The sequence below is a fragment of the Mercenaria mercenaria genome, chromosome 5, assembly GCF_021730395.1.
Source record: "Mercenaria mercenaria strain notata chromosome 5, MADL_Memer_1, whole genome shotgun sequence".
NCBI classification, from domain to species: Eukaryota; Metazoa; Mollusca; class Bivalvia; order Venerida; family Veneridae; genus Mercenaria; species Mercenaria mercenaria.
In genome coordinates this window covers 38733478-38761209 of record NC_069365.1, presented here as the reverse complement: position 1 = coordinate 38761209, position 27732 = coordinate 38733478, and the positions used below count along the sequence as shown (strand labels likewise).

The 27732-nt window shown below is 35.8% G+C and overlaps 2 protein-coding genes across 4 annotated transcripts in view; one reads left to right on the top strand and one right to left on the bottom strand.

Moving 5' to 3' along the window:
* Positions 1–397: 397 nt before the first annotated feature.
* On the bottom strand, positions 398–22626 carry LOC123556909 (uncharacterized). 3 transcript variants are annotated; one of them, XM_053543243.1, is made up of 7 exons: positions 22547–22626; positions 12936–13512; positions 10379–10474; positions 9099–9185; positions 4914–5060; positions 3259–3424; positions 398–2450 (listed from the first exon to the last, which is right to left on the bottom strand). In XM_053543243.1, the coding sequence occupies exons 2-7, from the start codon at positions 13449–13451 to the stop codon at positions 1372–1374; spliced, it is 2091 nt and encodes a 696-aa protein (XP_053399218.1). In that variant the 5' UTR covers positions 13452–13512; positions 22547–22626; the 3' UTR covers positions 398–1371. The 3 variants fall into 3 exon arrangements, with proteins under 3 accessions (XP_053399218.1, XP_045203921.2, XP_053399217.1); XM_045347986.2 differs by having other exon boundaries at positions 22459–22592; XM_053543242.1 differs by having other exon boundaries at positions 22447–22578.
* Positions 22627–22748: 122 nt separating this feature from the next.
* The window catches only part of LOC123556908 (nicotinamidase-like), a 38168-nt gene continuing 33184 nt past the window's right edge, over positions 22749–27732 (top strand). Inside the window, exon 1 of the mRNA XM_045347982.2 lies at positions 22749–22894. Coding sequence (XP_045203917.1) covers positions 22797–22894 — 98 coding nt within the window. The 5' untranslated portion in view covers positions 22749–22796. The remainder of the gene's footprint in view (positions 22895–27732) is intronic.

Sequence of the window (27732 nt, the reverse complement as noted above, 5' to 3'; positions counted from 1 at the left end):
AAACATTTTCCTGTTAATTGTTTTTGCCCCAAGATGACATAGTAATGAACTTGGCCCAGGTTTTATTGAGGGTAATATTCTAACCAAGTTTTTTTTTCATTAAGATTGAGCTAAAATAATGACCTCTATAGTGTTAAGAGTCAAATTTGTGACGATGGATGATGCATGTCACACAATGACGGATGACAGACACAAGGTGTTAACAATAGCCTACCTTGAGCACTTTGTGCTCAGGTGAGCTGAAAATCCATGCAAGAGGAAAAGAAATACTAACAATCCATGTCTCTTATATAAAAAACATTAGGTAACAGACATTTCAACCCAAAATTTAGAACTACAAAATAAATTCAGCAATCACCTGACATTAAATGAAGCAGAACAACAACAATATTCAAAAGACATAACACCAGACTTAGATAAATTTATTGTAGAGATATAAGTTTTAACTGTATAAAAGTTTTCTATGCACAAAAAGAGGCATTCTTTTTATCAAATATACAAGTAAGAGTTATTCACCTTTTTCCAGTTTACAAAATAAAACTCTAAACTGCATTGAACCCAATCCATTGACTTTAAGAAGTTCTCCTTAAATACCATTTGTATGTAGATGATATTTGTTTGTTTTCTGTGAATATGAAATAGATTATATGTCCCTCAAAATTCCCAGTATTTTACCGAAAAGCATAAAATAATCAAAGCCTTGAAAGGACTGATAGCCAGTGGTTATTGAGTGATATTTCAACCGATACACCTGAAGAATAAACATTTCATTGTGCATAGACTGGTCATAATTTGAACAATGTTGGCAGAGGTCCACTAGACAATGCTAAATGCCAAATAGCTAAACTCTGTGCATTGTGGTTCAAGACAAGAAGATTTTTAAAGGTTTTCCCTATACAACTCTATGTAAAACTAAGTTTGCCCCAGGGTGGGGCCAATTTCAACTCTAACACCTAACCCTAGAGCGGAGTGATTCCGAATATATCGAATGTGAATATAAAGTTAATAGTTATTCTAGAATCTGTTGCTGCTTGTTTTTGTTTCTGTTGTTTAAAACAGTAGTCCTCAGTTGCTCACAAACTCACACAATACCAAGATTATAAAAAATAAATATGGGACTATATTTTACACATCCAGAATAATAGAAGAAAAACTCTAACGACGCCAGGTTATAACTTGGTAGTTGATTTAGAGCTATAGCCAGTTGCTAAAGCACTGGCTGAAAAACACAGTCATATTTTTCTTTTGGTTCAAAAGCAATAATAAATATGTTTAAAAAGCTTTAAGCTATCACAATAAAATTTTAAAAACAAATGATAAATTATTTTGGCATACAAGCTTACATTTAAAACAAATACATGCATTACAAGATTACACTTCTGTAACTCTTTTAGGTTCATTTTCTGTATCAGCCCCAAGACCTAAATGTAAATCTAGATTCATTCCTATTGGTTGCTTTGAAAATGGTTTAGGATGATGAGAAATGGTTAACTCTTCCATGGAAACGACATCAGGTTGAGTGATTGATATTTCAGTTTTATTTTCTCTGACAGTTTCTTCTGTATTAACAGGCAACTTCTCAGTAACTTTAGTATCAGCAACATCTGTTTTAGCAGCTGTTCTTGTAGGATCTGAACTCTGTGCATCTTCTTTCCTACTCACTGGTTTCTCTGAAACAGACTTTAAAGGAGGGAATGGCCTACTTAAATCTTGGTCTTGTTTATGGTCTTTTTCACAAAAACTTTTACTTAAAGATTTTAATGCAGGTGATGAAGCATTTTTTCTGGTTCCTGCATTTGATTCTTCATTTAATCTTTGGTCACTTGTGGCCCTGTCCAGAGCTTTTAAAGAAGGCGTAGACACTGATGGAGACATTGTTCTTCTCCGAGCCACAAATTTAGCCAGAGCTTCAGCATTGGTTGGGCTGTTGGAGAGTGAATTTTCTCCCCTGTTTAAGTCTCTGTCTGAATAGCTCTTTTTTGTTTTGTTTGCTGAAGTTTTAGGTTTTTCGTTAACATTTTTATTTTTCAAATTAGGCATACTGTCCATAGGAAAACTGCTGCGTCCTTTCGTTCTTTTACTCTCTGTAACTTCTAGACTTTTAAGTTGTTCATTTAAACCATCATCATCATCATCATCATTGTTACGAACAACCTCTACAGCAGCATCAACAGGAAAATCCCCATCAATCTCATCAAATGCCATTTCCTTTGGTCTTTTTCGCTCTGGTGACCATGAAACTGGATAGGGTAACTCAGATTCTTGACTAGAACTTGTTTTTCTCTCTATACTATTCTTGTTAAGTTTAGGCAGATTATCTCCCCTAGCTTGTTTAGAAGAAGTGCTTTGCAAAGGCTTCATGGTTTCAACCTTTTCAGCTCCAGTTACCTCATCAAATTGCATACTTTCTGTCTGTATGCCTGTATCTTTACACTCTGCTTTTCTGGCTTCTGTATCAAAATAAACAAAGATATTTAAAAAAAATCCATTTAAGTTTGCTGAAAAACAAAAATCTCTAAAATTAGATATTTCTCAAAATGCCTGAAATTCCACTATAGAACTTTGCATATGTATTAAAAGTGTAATTTATGTCCCTCCTTCTATATGGATTATAACAAAAAGGTTGGCCTCAGACAGTTTGTGACCACACTTAAGTCAAGAGATTAATAAGTCTTAATAATGATAATAAATACAATCAGTGATACAGCAAAAGGAATTTAAATGTAGAAATTACTTGTCTGTTTCAATGTAAGACTACAATATATTTCACCATCAGATGTAAAGCTACTGGCAGAAATGTAAAACTTGCTTTCATGAGTGAAAGGTAATTCTTTATTACTGGTAAATGATAAGGGACAGCATGGATAAGAAATCTTGTTTACATTTGCTTTCTCATTCCATAAGGTCCCTTAAGTAGGGAAAACCCTGTCTTACACAAGTAGACATGCAAGATCCTTATATTCTTTATAAGAACTGTACCATTACAATGACATTTAACCCTTTCCATGCTAAATTTCTACAATGAACTTGTCCACCTTTCAATTTGGACAATACCATTAACTGTTAAAAGGTGCTCTTACCAAAAAAAGAATGACTGAATGGTGAACAGTGCAGATCTAGATTAGATTGCGCGAATGTGCAGGCTGATCATGATCTACACTGGTTGCTAAGACATAATCAATCATATCCAGCATGACAGGGTTGATAGCAGCATAAATCAAGCTCCTTTTCAGTACAGGATCAACATACTTTCCCTACCTGCTGCATCATGTTCCCAGTTCAGCTCAGTAATACTGTTGATAATCTGATGAGTGTCAAGGTCCCAGGCGGAAATACTGCTGTCCGAAACATGTGGGTTCTGTAGGCACATAGTGATGTCAAAACAAAGGACAGTTGTCAACTGTCTACACGTGTCCTTCATTAACTGAAATTCATTAACAATACTGTATGTGTATGAAAATTGCAAATACTGTGAAATTATTTCATTTCTAGGGTACGAAATATTGCGGTTTTGTCCAAAATGACTATTTTGTGGTGACATGAAATTCATGGATTTAAATTCTGGAAAATTGAACTGAATTTCTTAGTTCACTGTGATTTCTTTCGCTGATTGTCTCAACCTTAATTTTAAAAAATTTGTTCCAAACATAGTGGTTAATGTCAACAATCTGAAATGGGACTGGAAACTGAAAGACATCAAGACCAACATCTGTCTTAAAGATTTATACCATAAATGTCATTTCTGAGTGATTACGGCAATTAAATCTAACAATAATCATATGTTCTGCTAAATCTGAAAAAAAGTTTCTTTAAATCGTATGTGTATGTCTTCATATCATCTACCGGTAAGTGGATATCATGTACTGGTTTTGGGAGTCTCCGTGGCCCAGTGGTTAGGTTGCTGACATTGAATCACTTGCCCCTTGTTGTTGTGGGTCCAAACCTCACTTGAGGTGTAGAAGTTTTCTTTTAAAGTCACACATTTGGCTCACCAGGTCCCCGCCCATACCAGAAAAATGCCCAGAAGAGCACCTGGGGTCTTCCTCCACCACCAAAAGCGTGAAAAGTTGCCATATGGCCTAAATTGGTGTGACTTTCAACAAATAATAAAAAAAGTCTTGTTCAAGGAGAAATAAATCAGTTCATTAAAATCAGCATTCAGCTGTTTTGTTTTAACAATCTTTTAATCAGAAAAAAACATACATATTATGTATGGTAATTTATATCTGTAAAAACCTTGTATATGTCCCTAGTTGTTCCTTTTTTATATCTGTATTAGTAAACATTTATAAGGTGTCGCGAGCTAAATCAGGAGAATGGCTACTCTGTTTTTTGTGAACTAGTTATAAACTATTTCAAGTTATTTCAAATTAACCTTATCAAAAGTTCTCAGCATGACTAGCCCACATGAGTAATAAGTTACAATTCTGGGTATATTTTATTATAATTATTATTATACCAGATTTATATAGCATCCTTTTCATGATAAACATGTTCAAAGGCACTTTATATATAGCCAAAAAAGGGTGCGAAATTCATCCTCTACTAGTACAGACACAGTGCGATCTGACCAGAGGGACAGAGTGAGATAAAGCACCCAGAACAGATAGAGAGAAATCCTTTTTTGATACTGGCCTGTCCACCTAACTTAGCGTAGCTCTTTGCGAATAAACAGTCAGGTTCTTAAACGTGCCCGGTGTATAGCACCGATACACACGAAGCCGTCTTTCCTGGGAAGAACCAGTACATGCCTCTAAGTTAGGTGGGAGACACTAAAAAGCATCTCAAAAGTTTCCAGTGCCTGGACCGGAATTCGAACCCCGGACCTCTGGATTGAGTCAAGCGTGTTACCACTAGACCACCGGCCCACCTATAAATTTTAACAATATGGCAGTACATAACATGACAATCACCTTTAATTGAAGTGTAGGGTCTTTTGTCTGACGAATGCAGGACAGTTTTTTCATCAATTCTTGTACATTTGTTTTTATGGCACGACATTCTTCAAGTTCTGCAGTAACTGGTTGTTGCTTGGCTTGCATTTCATTCTCTAGAGTACGCTGCAAAAACATTAAAAGGAAAGGTACCCTGTTACAGTGTTCAGTAATTACCTTAATTTATAGAAAAAGTGTGTTTTAATCAATCTAAACATGGCAAAGAAGTATGTATCTCTGAATAAATAATTCTAACATGGCTTGATTTGATTGCCAGTTAAACAAAGAAGGTCAAGCTGTTGACAGGCAGACCAGTAAGACAGCATTATGATGTCAAATTGCTGCATGACATCTGGTTCATTACTACTCAGATAAATGAAGGCCAGCATAATTTTCATCAAAAAATTTCAATGAACTTGTAAGAATGAAAACAGAAGTTCTTCTTATGGTTTATCATCTAATTTAGCATGGTTCATCGATCAGATGCTCAGATATTTAAGCATGAGGTTTAATTCCTACGCACTGAACCATGATAAATCAGGCAACAAACCATGCTAAGTCCTTGATTATTTATTAAACAAAGGCATAACTTCTTATGATTTTAATTTTCATACAACATTTTGATTCTATGTATATCTTTAATACAAAATAGCAGTTACTGTTTACACTATGATGTCAACGTCAAATTTTAACATTATTCAGTCAAGAATAAAGGAATTACCATGTTTTTGTTAGATTTTACAACTAGCTTCTCATTTTCTGGATAAAAATGTTACTGAAAGCAGGTAAATTCTATTTAAAAGTATATAATATAAAACAAACTGAAACTGCCACTATTTTTTATGTAACAATGGAAACTGAATTTTGGTTATATCTGAGCTACCTTCCAACTACATTTCTGCATCATTTTTGTTATATCCTAGAAAAACAAGTGCAATGCCTTGCCGGTGCAGATGCTCATCTGATTTTTTTTTTGTCTCTGTATAATAGAAAAATTGTCCTATCCGTGTGTTTTTATGATATTTTCTAAGTCCAAAAGGAGCCATAATTCTTGCAATAAGCAGGATGGAGTTATGTTTCTTGCTGTAGAGAGTCAGCTTTTGATGGTGAACAAATGTTGCAAGTTTAGTAGAAAAGCTGACCTAAACACAAAACTTAACCAAGAAATCTGAAAAGGGGCCACAATTCTTGCAAAAAGCAATGTATAGTTATGGTACTTGCTGTGTAGCTTTTAATGGCGAATAACTGCTCCAAGTTTTAACAAGAGAGTCATGATGACCCTGGATCGCTCACCTGAGTAATATGAGCAACATGTTTCAAACATCAAACTGATGATAAAATATTAAGAAAGTCAGTAGGTCACATTCATGGTCAGTGAAATTCAGTTTTACGATTTGTGTGCAAAACTGTGTACCGGTATGTCATCAAAATTTCAAGGCTGTATCTTAAAAAACAACTAAGTAGGTCAGTAGGTCAAGGTCACAGTCAAGTGACATCATATTACTTGGGGTCATCAGGTAATTATAATTAAACAGTCTTGGAAATAGGATCAGACGATTTTTTAAGTATTTTTTCCTACATAACTCACATAATAACTAAGTGACCCCAGGGTGGGGCCTCTTTGAACCCCTGGGGCATAATTTGAACAATTTTGGTAGAGGACTACTAGACAATGCATCATACCAAATATCAAAAGTCTAGGTCGTATGGTTTCAGACAAGAAGATTTTTAAAGCTTATTCCTATATAAGTCTATATAAAACTTGGGACCCCCAGGGCAGGGCCTCTTTTCACCCAAGGGGTACAATTTGAACAATTTTGGTTGAGGACCATAAGACAATGCTACAACCAAATATCAAAGGTGTAAGTGTTGTGGTTGCAGACATGAAGATTTTTAAACTTTTTTTCCTATATAAGTCTATGTAAAACTTGGGACCTGCGGACCCTAGGGGATAATTTGAATAATCTTGGTAGAGGACCACTAGATGATGCTACATACCAAATATCAAAGCCCTAGGCTATGTGGTTTTGTACAAGAAAATTTTCAAAGTTTTCCCTATATAAGTCTATATAAACCATGTGACTCCCGGGGCGGGGCCATATTTGACCCTAGGGGGATAATTTGAATAATTTTGGTAGAGGACCACTAGATGATGCTACACACCAGATATCAAAGCCCTAGGCCCTGTGGTTTTGGACAAGAAGATTTTTAAAGTTTTTCCTTTCAGTTGCCATGGCAACCAGAGTTCTGCATGGAATTCAATTCTTTGAACAATTTTAAAAGGGGACCACAAAAGGATCATTCCTGTGAAGTTTGGTGTAATTCTGCCCAGTGGTTTTCAAGAAAAAGATGTTTTAGCTCACCTGTCACATAGTGACAAGGTGAGCTTTTGTGATCACCCTTCGTCCGTCGTCTGTGCGTCCGTGCGTGCGTCCGTCAACAATTTCTTGTCTGCACGATAGTGGTTTCATTTATGATTTGATTTTAACCAAACTTGGACACAACTTGTATCACCATAAGATCTTGGTTCCTTTCTTGAACTGGCCAGATCCCATTATGGGTTCCAGAGTTATGGCCCCTGAAAGGGCCAAAATTAGCTATTTTGACCTTGTCTGCACAATAGCAGCTTCATTTATGATTTGATTTTAACCAAACTTGGACACAACTTGTATCACCATAAGATCTTGGTTCCTTTCTTGAACTGGCCAGATTCCATTATGGGTTCCAGAGTTATGGCCCCTGAAAGGGCAAGAATTAGCTATTTTGACCTTGTCTGCACAATAGCAGCTTCATTTATGATTTGATTTTAACCAAACTTGCACATAACTTGTATCACCACAAGATTTTGGTTCCTTTCGTGAACTGGCCAGATTCCTTTATGGGTTCCAGAGTTATGGCCCCTGAAAGGGCCAGAATTAGCTATTTTGACCTTGTCTGCACAATAGCAGCTTCATTTATGATTTGAATTTAATCAAACTTGCACAAAACTTGTGTCACCATAAGATCTCGGTTCCTTTCTTGAACCGGCCAGATCCCATAATGGGTTCCAGAGTTATGGCCCCTGAAAGGGCCAAAATTAGCTATTTTGACCTTGTCTGCACAATAGCAGCTTCATTTATGATTTGATTGTAACCAAACTTGCACACAACTTGTATCACCACAAGATCTTGGTTCCTTTCGTGAACTGGCCAGATTCTTTTATGGGTTCCAGAGTTATGGCCCCTGATAGAGCCAGAATTAGCTTATTTGACCTTGTCTGCACAACAGCAGCTTCATTTATGATTTGAATTTAATCAAACTTGCACAAAACTTGTGTCACCATATAATCTTGGTTCCTTTCTTGAACCTGCCAGATCCCATAATGGGTTCCCGAGTTATGGCCCCTGAAAGGGCCAGAATTAGTTATTTTGACCTTGTCTGCACAATAGCAGCTTCATTTATGATTTGATTTTAATCAAACTTGCACACAACTTGTGTCACCATAAGGCCTCGGTGTCCGTCTGTCTGTATGTTGGTTAGCAATTTCCCTTCCGCTCTGTAACTCTTTAACCCCTTGAAGGATTTCAAAGAAATCTGACAAATGTTCACCTCATCGAAACGACATGCAGAGCGCATGTTTCGGATGGCTCACTTCAAGGTCAAGGTCACACTTAGGGGTCAAAGGTCATATGACTTTGTTTTGTGTGTATATTGCTCTGCATCTGCGTTGCATTGCAGTGCTCTCGTTTTTATTTGGCAGATCCTTCTTCTGTTCACTTACAATAATTTCCCTTTTACGGTACTATAAAATAGCTTATTTAGTAACTTTTTTATTATTGGCTGTAGGGAAAAAACGAGACCACTTTCCTGTGGTACAACATGGATGGTACCTCCAATTTTTAGGTGTTTTTGACATATCTGTACCTTATAAAAACATTTTTTTTCTTTTTGGTTAAATTTCTTCACTTTGTTGTTTGACCTTCTTGTCCTTAAGTGCAATGATAACAGGTGAGCGATATAGGGCCATTATGGCCCTCTTGTTTAGAAATTGTTGACGCACGACAGACGACGGACATCAAGCGGTCACAATAGCTCACCTTGTCACTTCGTAAAAATGTGTAGGCACATACTAGTTTCTATAAGGAAATGCACCAATGATGTGAAATGTGCATTAAATTATTCTACCTTTAATTCTTCCTGTTGCTGTCGTATCAGTGACATCACTGCAGACATCTGCTGATCCAATTTCTTACTAACATGTTCTTGATTACCCTACAAATAAAGGAAGAATAAATTAAATTTAACTAGTCATATTACCAAGCCATAACAAAACTAATAAATGCAGTGGTATCTCCAGTCTCTATCTGAAGGGAGCATGCTTGCCTGTCAGATGTATAGTGCAGAAAACTTGACTTTCAGTCAGTCTTGGCTTGGCTTTTTAAAATATATTTCACAGATAACATAGACAGCTCCATTGACCTACTAGATATATAACAGTTATAACGAAGTTGATAGTTATTTTTTGAGAACAGATCAATACTGGTACAGAAGCTAGGTGAATTGAGGTTAGCTATTACACAGCTGAAACATTGTTCAAATATATTTCAAGCAACATCATACATTCACTTCATTTGACTTAAAACTGACTGAAGGCTAGCCCTCAACTTCAAAACCCAGCTCTGAATCATGCACATGTATGTACCTCATTCCTATATTGCATGTAGTATATTTTCCAGATAATGAAATCTTACTTGTGTTGCACGTAGTATATCTTTCAGCTGCCAAAGTCTTACCTGTGTCACCCAGCTGACAAATTCCCAACTGTATTGCACTTAGTGCCTTTAAGGGGACAAATTCTTACCTGTATTGCACCTAGTATATCTCCCTAGCATATCCTCTTGTTGACAAATTCTTACCTGCATTGCACCTAGTATATCTTTCAGCTGACAAATTCTTACCTGTATTGCACCCACTATATCTTCCAGCAGACAAATTCTTACCTGTATTGCACCTATTATATCTCACAGCTGACAAATTCTCAACTATATTGCTCCTAGTATATCTTCCAGCTGACAAATTCTTTCCTGTATTGCACCTAGTATATCTTCCAGAAGACATTCTTACTTGTACTGCACCTAGTTTATCTTTCAGCTGAGAAACTCTTACCTATATTGCACCTTGTATATCTTCCAGCTGATGAATTCTTACTTGTATTGGACCTAGTATATCTTGTAGCTGACAACTCTTACTTGTATTACACCTAGTATATCTTTCAGCTGACAAATTCTTACCTGTATTGCACTTAGTATATCTTTTAGCTGGCAAATTCTTACCTGTATGGCACCTAGAATATCTTCTAGTTGACAAACTCTTACTTGTATTACACCTAGTACATGTATATCTTTCAGCTGACAAATTCTTACCTGTATTACATCTAGTGTATCTTTCGGCTGACAAATTCTTACCTGTATTGCACCTAGTATATCTTCCAGTTGACGAATTCTATCGTTCAGTGGTAGCAATTTCTTCTTCAAGTCTGTCAAAACGTCTGCTAACTCGGTCTGTACAATAAAATCAAACATGCAAATCATTTCATAAATAAGTTTTGTGAAACAAGCTTATTAAATGTTACCATCAAATAAACATATGCACAGCTACATGCAAAGCTTCACTAGTTACATGTTTCTGTTGAATATCTAACAGAGCACAGTACACTAGACATTTCTGTCGCAAACCAGGTATAGAGAACCCACACTTAGGACCTTTTTTACACAATAAACTGTACACAGGAAAGTACATTTGAGACGCACCATGAGAAAAGCAACATAGTGCGTTTGCGACCAGCATGGATCCAGATCAGCCTGCGCATCCACGCAGGATCCATGCTGTTCGCTAATGGTTTCTCTAATATCAACAGGCTTTGAAAGCGAACAGCATGGACCCTGACCAGACTGCATGGATGCGCAGGCTAGTCTGGATCCATGCTGGTCGCAAACGCACTATGTTGGTTTTCTCATGGTGCGGCTCATTGTATATTTGAATATGTTCCAGGGAATCAGACTCCAAACCACTGGAGTGGAGAAAAAAGCAAATTCTCTATATATACCTTGTAACAAGAGGACCATGATGGTCCTGAATCGCTCACCTCTTCCCACATGACCCAGTTTTGAGTATGACATCATTTTTTCTATTATTTGACATAGTGACCTAGTTTTTGAGCTCATGTGACCCAGTTTTGAACTTGACCTAGATATTATCAAGATAAAAGTTCTGACCAATTTTCATGAAGATCCATTGAAAAATATGGTCTCTAGAGAGGTCACAAGGTTTTTCTATTATTTGACCTATTGACCTAGTTTTTGAAGGTACGTGACCCTGTTTTAAACTTCACCTAGATATCAACAAGGTGAACATTCTCACTAATTTTCATGAAGATCTCATGAAAAATATGACCTCTAGAGAGGTCACAAGGTTTTTCTATTTTTACACCTACTGGCCTAGTCTTTGATTGCTCGTGACCCAGTTTCGAAACTGATCTATATATCATCAAGGTGAACATTCAGATTAATTTTCATGAAGATCCATTGAAAAATATGGCCTCTAGAGAGGTCAAAAGATTTTTCTTATTTTAGACCTACTGACCTAGTTTTTGACCGCAGTTGACCCAGTTTCAAACTTGACCTAGATATCATCAAGATCAACATTCAGACCAACTTTCATACAGATCCCATGAAGTATGGCCTCTAGAGAGGTCACAAGGTTTTTTTCATTATTTGACCTACTGACCTAGTTTTTTATGGCACGTGACCCAGTTTCAAACTTGACCTAGATATCATCAAGGTGAACATTCTGACCAATTTTCATGAAGATCCATTCAAGGGTATGGCCTCTAGAGAGGTCACAAAGGTTTTTCTATTTCAAGACATACTGACCTAGTTTTTGATCGCAGTTGACCCAGTTTCAAACTTGACCTATATATCATCAAGATAAACTTTCAGACCAACTTTCATACAGATCCCATGAAAAATATGGCCTCTAGAGAGGTCACAACGTTTTTTCATTATTTGACCTACTGACCTACTTTTTGAAGGCACGTGACCCACTTTCGAACTTGATCTTGATATCATCAAGATGAACATTCTGACCAATTTTTATGGAGATCCATTCATAAGTATGGCCTCTAGAGAGGTTACAAAGTTTTTTCTATTTTTAGACCTACTGACCTAGTTTTTGACCGCACATGACCCTGTTTCGAACTTGACCTAGATATCATCAAGATGAACATTCAGACCAACTTTCATACAGATCCCATGAAAAATATGGCCTTTAGAGTGGTCACAGGCTTTTTCTATTTTTTAACCTACTGACCTAGTTTTTAATGGCACGTGACCTAGTTTCAAACTTGACCTAGATATCATCAAGGTGAACATTCTGACCAATTTTCATGAAGATCTTGTGAAATATATGGCCTCTAGAGAGGTCACAAGGTTTTTCTTATTTTAGACCTACTGACCTAGTTTTTGATGGCACGTGACCCAGTTTCAAACCTGACCTAGATATCATCAAGATGAACATTCTGACCAACTTTCATAAAGATCCCACAAAAAATGTGACCTCTAGAGCACACACGGACGACGGACACCGCGCGATCACAAAAGCTCACCTTGTCACTTTGTGACAGGTGAGCTAAAAACTGGACAGTGTGTGCTGCAGTCAATATAAACAATTGCATAAGACCATAGTATCCAATCTTAACATATTTTTAGCAAATGTTATACATTCATTTTTTTAAACTTTCTGTCTTTGTACTAGACATTTCTTCAGATACAGGATGTACCTACATGTAGGTAGAACCACTAACCCTTCATTTATGCCAAAGTGATGACTTTCCAAATTGAAAGGATATACATTGTAAATGTACAACTGTGAAGGATTAAAACTATCAATCCCTGATGAGAAGGTAGCTTCAAGTTGAGCTAATACACTAAACCAATGCCACTTATATCTATAAATGCCACACACCTGATAAGATACTGCTACACTTTTCAAAGACGCTACTCTGTGTTTTGCTTTGGAAGACCGATGCTCCGTTTTCTCACATATTTGGCAAATCGAAACACTACAGCTGTCACAGAACCTGTCCTGAGGTTTCTCGTGCACTTTGCATGTGCTTGGTGTCACTACAAGGTCTGCATTCCATGCACTGTCAAATATATCGACAGGCGAACAAGTTTTATACAAGGTCACTATATTCTCCAAAGCTATATTTGACATCAAACCTTCATTTGTGACTTTATTTATGTTAATTATGGCCTGACAAATTGGACAGTTAAATGAATGTGGTGGTCCAATACTGATAAAACTAAAGGACATTCCATTTTCAATGATACCATATACACACTCCTTGCAGAAGTTATGACCACATGGTAACATAACTGGCGACCTAAACAATTCAAGACAAATTCCGCAGATTAATTCTCCATCTATTTTCTGCATTAATGTGTTTGTTGTATTCCCAGAATTTCCTGCAGCAGCCATCTTTGATTAATTAAGGACATGTGCACCCACAGACTGTAATTTGTCCTCCTATCTCATCCACCTAGTAACAAAAATTGAAATATTTTAAATAAAACCACTAGTCATTTTCATTTGAATGTTATTCTAAGCATGTTACTACTTCTCTCTTTCAATGACATCAAAACTGGTTAAGAATGATGTTTTATTCAAAAGTACATGTTCGAAAGCTTTGCATCAGATAAATTATTTCCTTAGCCTTATCTTAAATCAAGATTTTACTACCTTTTCGCACACCACAAAGTAATCCAGACAGGAAAACATTTTGATTTTACTAGGGCAGGTTGTTTTACAAACTGTAAAATCATAAAAACACATCAAAACCGGGCAACACACTTGAATCCTAAAAGATATTTATATAAAAAATGGCAGGGGTAGAGAGAGTAGTTTTTGATAAGCACTAACTGCTGCGATGCTGCCAGTAAAAGCCAATGACAGATATCTTAATTCATCAGTTGATGCTACATTGTAGTATCCCTAAAACGGTGACAACTATTTAAACAAGAGCAGTCTGTTGACAGTGCGCTCAACTAATCGAAGAATTGATTAAGTATGGGATCAACGTATTACCAGAGATTTTCAGACAATTAAGAAGAAAAATAGGTAAGACAAACAGTGTACTTGTACTGTGGATTTGGATAAGTCTTGCACTATATGGCAATGTGTGACCATGATGGTAAGCAAGTCTTCAAAGTTTCAAAGCCATCTATCAAACAGTTTAGGCAAAATATGGAATGGTATGCAAAACTTAACTAATTTCTATGTCAAACAAGAGCTGTCGGAGGACAGCAATGCTCGACTATTCAACAGCCTTGTCAGTTGAATGAAAATAAAAGTTGAACAAGAGGGCCAAGAGGCCCTAGGTCGCTCACCTGAGAAACACACCAAAATACACCATAACAGTGAAAACATGTTTGAGTCTGACATAGTGATTTCAAAAAAAATATTCTGACCAATTATCATTAAAATTTTAGCAAAAAAACAACTATTTTCTTTGATTTGACCTAGTTTTTGACCCCAGATGACCCATATTCAAACTTGACCTAGATTTCATCAAGGCTATCATTCTGACAAAATTTCATGAAGATCAGTTGAAAAATACAGCCTTTATCACATTTTATCACACAAGGTTTTTCTTTGGTTTAACCTAGTGACCTACTTTTTGACTACAGATGACCTACTTTCAGGAAGATCAATTGAAAAAAATATCTAAGATCAAGGCTTTCTGGTTTATCTTTAGCAAATTTATGAAGATTTCCCTATGTACAATCAAGTAACCCCCTGGGGCTGGGTCAATTTGACCCTGGGGTGTCAAGATTTGAACAAATTTTGTAGAGGTCCACAAGACAATGTTACATGTGAAATATCTAAGCTCTAGGCCTTCTGGTTTATTTTTAGAAAATTTTGAAGATTTTCCTATGTAAAATCAAGTGACCCCTGGGGCGGTGTCAATTTTGACCCCGGGGGTCATGATCTGAACAAATTTGTAGAGTTCAACTAGGCAATGCTACATGTAAAATATCTAAGCTCTAGGCCTTCTGGTTTATTTTTAGAAATTTTTTGAAGATTATCCTACATAAAACCAAGTGACCCCTGGGGTGGGGTCAATTTTAACCCCGGGGGGTCATGATTTGAACAAATTTTGTAGAAATCTACTAGGCAATGCTACATGTCAAATATCTAAGATCTAGGCCTTCTGGTTTATTTTTAGAAATGTTAAGATTTTCCTATATGTAAAATCAAGTGACCCCTGGGGTGGGGTCATTTTTGACCCGGGGGTCAGGATTTGAACAAACTTTGTAGAGGTCAACTAGGCAATGCTACATGTCAAATATGTAAGTTCTAGGCCTTCTGGTTTATTTTTAGAAATTTTTTGAAGATTTTCCTATGTAAAATCAAGTGACCCCTGGGGCGAGGTCATTTTTGACCCCGGGGTCATGATTTGAACAATTTTAATAGAGGTCAACTAGGCAATGCTACATGTCAAATATCTAAGCTCTAGGGCTTCTGGTTTTTGAGAAGAAGATTTTTTAAGATTTTCCTATGTAAAATCAAGTGACCCTTGGGGCGGGGTCAATTTTGACCCTAGGGTCATGATTCGAACAAATTTGGTAGAGGTCCACTAGGCAATGCTTCACACCAAATATATAAGCTCTAGGGCTTCTGGTTTTTGAGAAGAAGATTTTTAAAGTTTTTCCTTTTGGTTGCCATGGCAACCAGAGTTCTGCATGGAATTCAATTCTTTGAATAATTTTGAAAGGGGGCCACCCAAGGATCATTCCTGTGAAGTTTGGTGTAATTCTGCCCAGTGGTTTTCAAGAAGAAGATTTTTTTAGAAATTGTTGACGGATGACGCACGGCGGACAACGCACTACGCAAGACGGGCATCAAGCGGTCACAATTAGTTCTGCATGGAATTCAATTCTTTGAACAATTTTGAAAGGGGGCCACCCAAGGATCATTCCTGTGAAGTTTGGTGTAATTCTGCCCAGTGGTTTTCAAGAAGAAGATTTTTTTAGAAATTGTTGACGGATGACACACGGCGGACAATGCACTATGCACGACGGACGACGGACATCAAGCGATCACAATAGCTCACCTTGTTACTTCGGGACAGGTGAGCTAAAAAGGGGAATAATTTTGTAAATTGCAAAACAGGGTTATGGAACCTGTAAAATGCATATCAGTTCATGACAATGGACAATTGTGTTAAGTTTCAATCCATTCCCATTAATAGTGGGTACTGAGATACCAGCTTACATACAAAAACTTAACCAAAAACTGCTAAGTCAAAAAAGGGACATAATTTTGTAAAAATGCAAAGCAGAGTTATGTAACCTGTGCATTACATGTCAGATCATGACAGTGAACAAATGTGTGAAGTTTCAATCCATTCCTGTTAGTGGGTACTGAGATACCAGCTAATACATACAAAAATTTAACCAAAAAACTGCTATGTCAAAAAAGGAGCATAATTTTGTAAAAATGCAAAGTAGAGTTATGGAACCCATGAAATGCATGTCAGATTATGACATTGAACAAGTGTGTGATGTTTCAATTCATTGCCATTAGTGGGTACTTAGATACCAGCTTACTTATAAAACCGTAACCAAAAATTTCTAAGTCGAAAAAGGTGCATAATTTTGTAAAAGAGCAAAATAGAATTATGGAACCTGTGCAATGTAAGTCAGTTTATCACAGTGAATAAGTGTGTGAAGTTTCAATCCATTCCCATAAGTGGTAACTGAGATACCAGCTTACATACAAAAACTTAGCCAAATCGGGACGCCAACGCATGAGTGACCTATTCTTTGAATAGTCAGGCTAAAAAGGGCCATAACTGAACCAAAGTCCTTGTCTTATTTGTGTAGTCTGGCGTACATATGTAGACCATGATGGTAAACAAGTGGTCAAAAAAGTTTCAAATCCATAAGAGACAAACAGGTTACCAGTAGACAAAATACAGACTAGTATGAAAAATTTAACTGATTTCAAAGTCAAGAAAGGGACATAATACAGCCAAAATACTTGACAGAGTTATATACTCTTGTCTACAGATGGAGATTGTGATAATAAGCAAGAGTTCAAAGTTTCAAAGCCACATGTCAAATAGTTTTGACAAAACATGGACTTGTACGAAAACTGAACCAATTTTCCAAGTCCAAAATTAAAAGGGCCATAATTCAGCCAAAATAGTTGAAAGAGTTATGTACTCTAGCCTTCAAATAGAGACTGTAATAATAAACAAGTGATAAAAGTTTCAAAGCCATATGTCAAATGGTTTACACAAAATACAAACTGGTACTAAAAACTTAACCAAGATTTGTAAGTTAAAAGGGGCTATAATTCAGATAAAATCTAGATGGAGTTATGTACTCTTGCCTAAAACTGGACATGGTAATGGTACACAAGTGTTGAAAGTTTCAAAGCTTTATCTCAAAAGGTTTTATCAAAATGTGGACTAGTACGAAAAACTTATCCAAGGTGCGATGCTGACGCCAACGGCGTCATGGGTAGGATAGCTTTTCTTTTTCTTCTAATAGTAAAGCTAACAAGAGCACCGCCTTGCAGGTGCAAATGCTCATCTGATTTTTTTTTGCCTCTGTATAATAGAAATATTATCATACCCACGATTTTCTAAGTCCAAAAGGGGCCATAATTCTTGCAAAAAAGCAATGTAGAGTTACGGTATTAACTTGATGGTGAACAAGTATTGCAAGTTTTAAAGCAACAGCTTTGATAGTTTAGGAGAAAAGCTGACCTAAACATAAAACTTAACCAAGAAATTTGCTTTTCTAAGTCCAAAAGGGGCTATAATTCTTGCAAAAAGCAGGATGGAGTTATGTTTCATACTGTACAGAGTCAGCTATTGATGGTGAACAAGGTTGCAAGCTTTAAAGCAATAGCTTTGGTAGTTTAGGAGAAAAGTTGACCTAAACATAAAACTTAACCAAGAAATCTGATATTTTCTAAGTCCAAAAGGGCCATAATTCTTGCAAAATGCTGGATGGAGTTATGTTTCTTGCTGTACAGAGTCAGCTATTGATGGTGAACAAGTGTTGCAAGTTATAAAACAATAGCTTTGATAGTTTAGGAGAAAAGCTGACCTAAACATAAAACTTAACCAGGCAACGCCGACGCAGACGACGATCAAGTGATGACAATAACTCGCCATTTTTTCCCCAAAAAATCAGATGAGCTAAAAATGAATAACATAAGTGACAGGGTATGGGTACTTTTTATTTCTGATATATAAATCATCAACTGATTAGTTAAGGTGTCTGTAATTGGACTTTACCAATGAACTGGCAATATGACAGCAGGTTGACCTTAATTCTTATCACTGGCTTTGCTTATCTGCAAGTGCTGGACAATATGTAAGAAAAGAGTTATAACTTATAGTTCAGATTTTCTAAGTACAAAAAGGGCCATAATTCTGACAAAATGCTGGTTAGAGTTATGGTTCTTGAACTACACAGTCCCCTAATGATGATAAACAAGTGTGCAAAGTTTCAAAGGTGTAGCTCTTAATACAGTTTTTGAGAAAAGGTGACCTAAACAAAAATTTTAACCAAGAAACTCAAATTTTAGGCTGAAGAGTCAATGACGCTTGAGTTTCAGAACCTACCAAACACCCTGATTACATGCATTTTTGCAAGTGGTTTGAAAACGCCATGTTGAAAATACATGTGTTTGAAATCATTTATTTCTAAAGATGTATTGCTTTTTTAATTAATTCATTATTTTTTAAATGTCCAAATTATCACTTGACTTGGTAACAATTTTATCATGTCTTGTAAAATTCATTAATTGTAAGTAATTTCTCCAAATTCCTTAGGAATAAGGTCAGTAATTCGGTCGAAAATGTGCTTCCGTGGTGTAGTCAAAAAGATGTCCATAGTAAAAAGATCCTAATTTTCCCATTTCTAGCACAAATTTGTGTAGAACGAGTGCTTTAATCACACTTTTTCACTGCTAAAATACATTCTGCATGAAATGAGACGGTTTTCATGTTTATACACCCCACATGGCAAGTGTTGCAGATCGAAACCAAAAGTAAGGGTTTATTGTGCAGACAAGAGCAAATATGCGCCATTTTTAGGGTAGCAGTCCACAACTGACTGGCATTTCACTAGGAACTATTCAATCCCCTATTTTCTTTTCATTTTTTTTTTGTTAATTTATGATAGAACTTTCAAGAAAAATAGGTGTAGGAAAAAGTGATGTTCTATAAAGATACGTAAAGACGACCTGAAGTTGTCGTTTTTTATATGAAACAAAGGATTTGAATTACTGACCTTCAACCCTTAGGGGTTTGAAAACTGGTAATTCGATGGTAACAGAAGAAAGGTCTCCAGTCTGAATTTCAGAAACTTTAATTTTGTCTATGAAACAATTTGATTATTATATTTGTATGTACATGTCCTTAAAGTCAATCAGTACTCCATAGTCCATTGTAATAATTGTTTTAATGATGTAAGAGCCTTTTAAATTTCTTAACATTTTGAGTTAAGGAACTTATTTTGATATTCATCACTTTTTAAAGTTAATTAAATGTCTCTCCTTTTCTCAAAGCCAAATAAAAAATGGAATGACAGGAAATTAAGAATAAAGTGTTATCTTTAAATGAGCCGTGCCATGAGAAAACCAACATAGTGGGTTTGCGACCAGCATGGATCCAGACCAGCCTGCGCATCCGCGCAGTCTGGTCAGGATCCATGCTGTTCGCTAACAGTTTCTCCAATTCCAACAGGCTTTAAAAGCGAACAGCATGGATCCTGACCAGACTGCGCGGATGCGCAGGCTGGTCAGGATCCATGCTGGTCGCAAACCCACTATGTTGGTTTTCTCATGGCGTGGCTCAAATTATGTGGTACTTTAATAGTGCTAAGTATCCGAACACTTTAGAAACATATATTTCCTCAATTAAAACAAATGCAATATGACATTACTATTTACAAGATTTTATTCAAATTGTTTAAGAATAGTAAGAGTCCACTAAACTGGATTATAATCCTTTTTTCATTTATTTGGTCAAATTTTACTTAATTCATATAAGCCAAATAACACATATAAATGAAATTGTACAAACATATATTTGATAATGTCACATAACTTATATATGACTTTGAAGAGGAGACAGTAAGTAATGTCCTCCAAGAAAAGATATTGCTTTACATAAAACAGAAATTATATGCTATATGGATGTACTGGGGCAGATACACGGTTTGGTGTTGAGCTGGGTAAGGAAAGCAAAATATTTGTAGTAGAGCAACTAGGGGGTCTAATTTTGAAAACAATGGATCCATCTGGTGCATTCTGGGCATTCTGAGGTACTTTATTTGGTATTGAAAAAGGACAAGTTTTGTGACAAAATCAACCCAAATAACATGCTAATATAGTCCATGTTTTATGACTTGTCTCACTTTTTCTTTCATAAGTATCTCAGAATGGAATTTCTTAGCCCGATTTCTGAGGATTTTTATGGGAAGGGGCTACCAAGTGCTATTAACATAGAAATGGTAAAGAGCGTTATATGCTCATGCAAACTTTGTCAGATTAAGGTATTGTGCGAGCGTAGCGAGCGAGAAAAATTGCATATTTTATTTCTTTTCACCCAGGACAAAATACCTATGTGAGCATAATGAGCGAGAAAAAATTGCATATTTTATATTTGTCACTCATAACAAAAGATAAATTACCTATGCGAGCGTAGCGAGTGAGAAACAATGAATAATTTTTTTTTCACCCGGAACAAGAGATAAACTAAATGCTTTTGTAGAAAAGCGCATGTCTCCCCAAATGCATAGTCCTATAGGCAAGAAGTCAATAGGGGTCAGGAGCAAAAGTCAAAGAGACACTGATGGTTGGCTGCAATAGGTATCATCTACTTGGCATGCCCAATCATCCCACTAAGTTTCAACATTCTGGGCCTAGTGGTTTTTAAAGTTATGAATTGGAAACGGGTTTCCATGTTCAGGCCCCTGTGACCTTGACCTTTGAAGGAGTGACCTCAAAAAACAATAGGGGTCATCTACTCCATAAGCCCTGCCATCCTAGGAAGTTTGAAGGTTCTAGGTCAAATGGTTCTCCAGTTATTGATCGAAAATGAAGTTTGACTGACGGATGGAATAACGGATGGACAGGGCAAAAACAATAGGTCTCCCTCAACATTCACTGCGACCTTGACCTTTAATAGAGTGACTCCAAAATCAACAGGGGTCATCTACTCTGCATGTCCAATCATCCTATGAAGTTTCAACGTTCTGGGTCAAGTGGTTCTCAAGTTACTGATGGAAATGGTTTTCCATGTTCAGGCACGTGACCTTGACCTTTAATAGAGTGACCCCAAAATCAATAGGGTCATCTACTCTGCATGTGCAATCATCCTATGAAGTTTCAACATTCTGGGTCAAGTGGTTCTCAAGTTATTGATCAGAAATGGTTTTCCATGTTCAGGCCCTTGTGACCTTGACCTTTAACAGAGTGACCCAAAAATCAATACGGGTCATCTACTCTGCATGATCAATCATCCTATGAAGTTTCAACATTCTGGGTCAAGTGGTTCTCAAGTTATTGATCGGAAATGGTTTTCCATGTTCAGGCCGCTGATACCTTGACCTTTGATGGAGTGATGGTGCGCGCCCCCTTGATCCGCCCTTGATGTATGTGAAACTAGACTGGCTCCCGTCCTTATGTTTGTTCCATCATACTTCTTCTTTATTTACAGTGGAAGTAACTCCAGCAGGTTGTTTCTGTATTAACATTTGTTATTGCCCCTGGCTCCGAACATAATATAATATGGTTCAGCCATCAGATAAAATGTGCTATTTAAGAGACTTAAAATTTAGTTATAAAAGGTTTGCAGTATTTAGGAAAAAATAACCATGCAGCCAGGGAGCCAGGCTTATGTGAAATGCAAATCCCCTTGAAATTAATTAACTAAAATACTTGTTTTTCATGCATTTTTAATTCTGACAGCTGTAGCAGGTACCTTAAATAAAATGTACCTGCACGTGCCAGTGATAATATCATTCATGAACTGAAGGTAAAATAATAATTTAATAATTTCCGTTTTCCACCTAAGTCTTGACCCCCAGTAATCTTGTCATCTTGTCCTACATCATTTTATGTGTAAAATGGACCCCATTGGAAATAAGCTCTTAGCTTAATGGGTTACCCATAGGTCCCTAGCATTTTAATAACACATGTAATTTTTAGTAATGACATTTGGTATTATCTTATCAAAAGTATGCAAATTGTGATACTGTGCTATTTAATGTAAAGAATTGAGATTTCTTTATAGGAAGTATGTTTTATGAATGACATGTCTGTGATATTTATGTATTGTAATGTGTTCTTTTATGTTGTGACCTAAATGTAAATAAATAAAAACAGAGTATGAAAACAGGTGGATTTGAAAAATGCAATGCAAAATAAGAAAATGAAAGTAGCTAACATTTTCACTTGCCTCTCTTGGTATATATCTATATATTTACAAATTATCATAAACAACCATTTATTAATAAGTTATGCAATTGAATAACTGCAAAATATACTTTCGACTTGCTGGGAAATTCCTTTGTGGCGCCTGGTGGGTTTTTCCGGGTTTCCCTCCACTTTCGTTTTTGAATAGAAGACTGGTTACCCATCGTTTTATAAAATCTGTCCACTTTAAATTGGTATTTTTGAAACCAGCCTGAAAGGTGTTTTCGGGATTTTCCGTAAAGTTTATGTCCCTAGTCGTACTTTACCGGCAACTTCCGTGAATCAATGAAAAAGTCAATGTAAACAATCGCAGAGTCTGGGATGGCAAAGTCAAAGAAATTTTTGGATTCTGTTTTTGAACAGTTTGATTCATATGATGAAGTATGTGTGGAATGCTTTAATATATATGACGAGGACAGGTACACCATTTTTAACATGTTTTTAGTGACGAAAACGGTATTTTTACCTGCATACTGTTCTATATTTAGGTGTATAATTTATAATTTGTAACAGGCAGTCCTCTTGAGTCTTGGCAGTCTGCAACTTCCATACTATAAGTGTGACAAAAATCATGTCCATTTTTTGGTAAAACTAATGAAAAATTAAATTAATTTTATCCCCTGAAATTGTCTACATGCCTAACATTGTGGTGCTTTGGGGACTCGGGGGTTTTGACAGTTTTAGCCTGCACATTTAGCCGTGTGATATGAACTTGTCGTTTGGCATTTGCGGAATGGATAGTTTGATAATCTGTATGCAGATCAAGGCATTAGTTTATTTGTCAGTCCATGCCAATAAAAATTGGTAGCAGTTTTGTATCGTCATTTGTACAATCGTTTCATCAGTGTAATTGTTTAAATATAATTAAGTTAATTAGTATTGGAAGTGACTAGCTGTTCGGTAACCTGAAGCCTAGCCTGCGTTTGAGCCGTTCAGTAAGCAGATGCCTAGCTTGTCCTCAGGGGGTTTTCTAGGCATCTGGTAATCTATTTGTTCAAGAATTAGATATTTTTAATATTATAGAATTGTATTGCTAAAAATCTAAGTTGCTAAACTATATATCTGTACAATATTTGTTTACAAGAGCTGTCACTGGAGACAGTGCGCTCGACTATTTCGATGTTGGATAGTGAAAATAGGCACGTCTGAGGAAGTTGGAGCTGTCACTTAAGTGCATGTTTAATGGCTCAAATTTGGATGCAGATATTGGGCAATAGCTTAAGTCTGTGTCAAATGGATTTAGTAATAATAGAGATATTTAATATGGACCAAAACATTAAATAAGTATAAAAGGGACATAATTCATGGAAAATTTCTGCAAAAGTAATACACCATGACTGTGTCATATCATGTGACTTATGTGGAGCAGCTATTTTCAGTTTGAATCAAATCTATTAAGTAATAACAGGAGACAGAGCAAAAGTGCATGAATTACAACTTGATGATCTCGAACTTGAAATTCTATTGGTAAAAAAGGGGGAATAACTCATAACACATAAATGTCAGCTTAATGGACCTTATCTTATATTATGTGGGTGAAGATGTGGAACAATAATTTTGCATTTAATTAAATCTATTTAGTTAAAGAACAGAGATATCACCAGGTGAAAAAAACAACAAAATTAAACTGAAATTCTAAGTAAAAAGAGGATACAATTCATGAAATATTTGCACTAGAGTTACTGACCTTTTGCCATATGATGAAGAGGATGATGTGAAAGAACTGTTTAAGATTAAATCAAATTCATTAAGTAATAACAAAGATATAGTGAATGTGCACCACAATAAACTGAAATTCTAAGTAAAAAGGGGGCATAATTCCTGAAATATTGGTGCAAGAGTTATGGCCATTGTGTCATGATGTGGGTGATGATGAGGTTTAACTAAAATGAAATCATTTAAATTCACTGGCATGAAATTTCGCGCGAACAGCAAAAAAGACAGTTTCCCGCGGGCTTTAATTCGGGCATTTTCAATTTAAGATAGAAATTTTAATTTTTATATATATTTTTAGAAATCACCAACATTGCATGTGTCATCATGTACCGCCTGTCAATTAAAGCGGTCAGTTTTATGACCTTGTTGAATGAAGAAAGTAACAGTCCAACTGATAATTGTCATTAATTGACACTATTGCTAGGTAAAGTGTGAAAGACTATCAAAGGATCGATTGAAATAAAAGGAGTTTGAAGTCCTATTATGAATGGCTCTTGTCCAATTACTATAAAAAAAATAATGGCAGGTGTGAATAATTCACGAAGATGGGTTGTTTCTTTCAGTTAATTTATTATAACGCAATGTGACAAACTTGAAATTTGTGGAAGATGAATGAATTTATACACATATGAATTCAAATAATTACAAAGTTATGGGCGGCGGTTACTGCCAAAATTAGTAAATATACAATCCATTCATAAACAAGTCAATCAGTGCATAGCATTTCAACGCCGTCTAGTCTAAAACTCCATCCAGTCCAATAAATTTGCATTCAACGCATTGTATTTTGAAACCATTTAAAACCGACCTTGTGGTAAAATTCTAACATTTAATTTTACACTGTTCCTGCGATTTATCTGAATATTAAAAGGGACCTTATTTTCATGAAACATCTTTCTTGTTAGTTTAAGCTTTGTCAGAAGTATACTTCGTGAAACAGACTCATTAATAAAAATAATAATGACAAAATTAACAAACATTAAAAATTTCCTGAGTTAATTATTAATCATATAAAATAAATGTTAACATGTTTATGTTTTTAGATAGTATGTCAAAATTACATGTACTTCACTGTATAGTGTTATGTTTGTTTGTTTGTTGTGTTTTTTTTCAGGGGTGGTGGCGGAAGATCTTATGCCATTTTTAAACAGTATTTCATTTAAGTTGGACAGTCAGTTTCCTGGATTTCATACGGCCTGTAAGGGGATTTGTGAACCGAGCGAGCATAGCAGATACTTGTGGAGATAAAGTTAATACTTGTATGAAATCCAGGAAACTGACTGTCCAACTTAAATGAAATACTGTTTAGAAACGGCATAAGATCTTCACCCCCCACACCCCCCCCCCACAACCCATCCCCGAAAAATAACAAACAAATAAACAAACAAAAATTGACAAAACATTGCGCAGTGAAGTACATATAATTAAGACATACTGTCTAAAAACATAAACATGTTTATGTTAACATTTATTTTATAATTTTATGATTAATAATTAACTCGGGGAAATTTCTAGTGTTTGTTAATTTTGTCATTTCTATTACTGAGTCTGTTTCACGAAGTATACTTCTGACAAAGCTTAAACTAAGAAGAAAGATGTTTCACGAAAATAAGGTCCCTTTTAATATTCAGATAAATCGCAGGTACTCTTTAAAATTAAATGTTAGAATTTTACAACAAGGTCAGTTTTAGGACAAATTTTAAGATATTCTTATGTAAAATTGATCCAGAATCTATAATATTTATAACAGGGCAAACTTATGAACTGATAGTCTTATTAACCTGTTACAATGCACATACTCGTGTTTCGTTAAACAGCTTCACATTTGGCTGCATGGCATCAAATTTTGATACGCCGCTCCAGATCACACGACACGGTTTCAGTATGCATTAGACGGTGCCAAGCTTTAATGAATCATTTCATTTTACACTGCACGAACTCGTGTTGCGTTAAACATCTTCACATTGGACTGCATGGCATCAAGTTTTTATACACCACTCTTAATTACACAAAGTGGTTTCAGTATGCATTAGACGGCGTCAAGTTGTATTAAATCATTTCATTTTACACTGCACGTACTCTTGTTGTGTTAAACGGCTTCACATTGAGCTGCATAGTATCATGTTTTGTTGGATGATTTCATATTACGGAGCATCGCAACAAGTTTTTTCAATGCATCCTTCCATGTTTAGATGGATGGAATGAAGTTTTGCATTAAATGGTTTTAAAATACAATGCGTTGAATGCAAATATATTGGACGGGATGGAATTTTAGACCAGACGGCATTGAAGTGCACTGCACTGAATGACTTGTTTATCAGTCAGGGGTGTAACTGTTTCAAGTTACCGCAGTTTATAACCAATTTGAGTTACATTTGTATTGCTTATACTTTCATTATTTGTTTCACTTATCATAAAATAATTATTACAAAGCCCTCCTGTGCTAATTCCTCATTTTGAATGAGACTAATGCAGTTATTTCCTGAATCCTTGAACTTTTATCTTTCCAGCTATGCAGTAAAATTTTTTATGCAAGGCTGATAAAGTTTTACCCAAAAGTTGTAAAGCTATAAAACACTTAACATCCCATTATGCCTATCAGGTCATGATCAGACTAAAAGAGAATTGGATTAACCAAAGTTTGCTACTAATTTCACTTTAAAGGTCGCTTTGTGAGAACAGCAAAAAGACTTTTTTTGAATAACTTACCTGAGTTAACTATATTTTATAGCTAATACAGGTTATAAAATGCTTGAATTATGTTGAAAAAGTAACTGAAATAGGTTACATAACTTAAAACAGTTACCCCCCTGACTGTTTATGAATGGATTGTATATTTACTAATTTTGGCGGTAACCGCCACCCATACAAAGTTTTATGTCAAGGATTAAATGATGAGTAAAAGTAATATTTCGTAGCATTTATAAGACGGTATTGAGAAAGATTGAAATACTCAGGTCCTATAACATACATATATTTCGGACAGGAAATAAATTCGAATAATTATATACTAAATAGTGGAATAGCACGGTCTTATATTCACGCAACATCCGTAGCACGAAATATGCGAAAATTCGTCCTGCGCGAATAAAAGTGATTTCACAGTATTTTAAGTTTGAATCAAATCTGTTTGGTAATAACAGAGATAGAGTGAAAGTGCATCAAAACTTTAACCTGAAGTTTTAAGTAAAAAGGGGGGTAATTCATAAAATATTGGTGTGAGAGTTATTGTCCTTGTGTCATTTGATGTGGGTGATAATGTAGTACAACTATTTAAAGTTTGAATCATATCTGTTTGGTAATAATAGAGATAGAGTGAAAGTGCACCAAAACTTTAACCTGAAATTCTAAGTAAAAAGGGTGGTAATTCATAAAATATTGGTGTGAGAGTTATTGTCCTTGTGTCATTTGATGTGGGTGATGATGTAGTACAACTATTTAAAGTTTGAATCAAATCTGTTTGGTAATAATAGAGATAGAGTGAAAGTGCACCAAAACTTTAACCTGAAGTTTTAAGTAAAAAGGGGGGTAATTCATAAAA

Bases quoted from the DNA above. Each gene is read 5' to 3' on its own strand.
- LOC123556909 (XM_053543243.1), bottom strand. From the start codon at position 13,451: ATGGCTGCTGCAGGAAATTCTGGGAATACAACAAACACATTAATGCAG. The intron at 9,186-10,378 runs GTAAGAATTTGT...CTTTATTTGTAG, and splicing joins ATATACTAGGTGCAATACAG to GGTAATCAAGAACATGTTAG. The intron at 2,451-3,258 runs GTAGGGAAAGTA...ATTTTGATACAG, and splicing joins CTGGGAACATGATGCAGCAG to AAGCCAGAAAAGCAGAGTGT.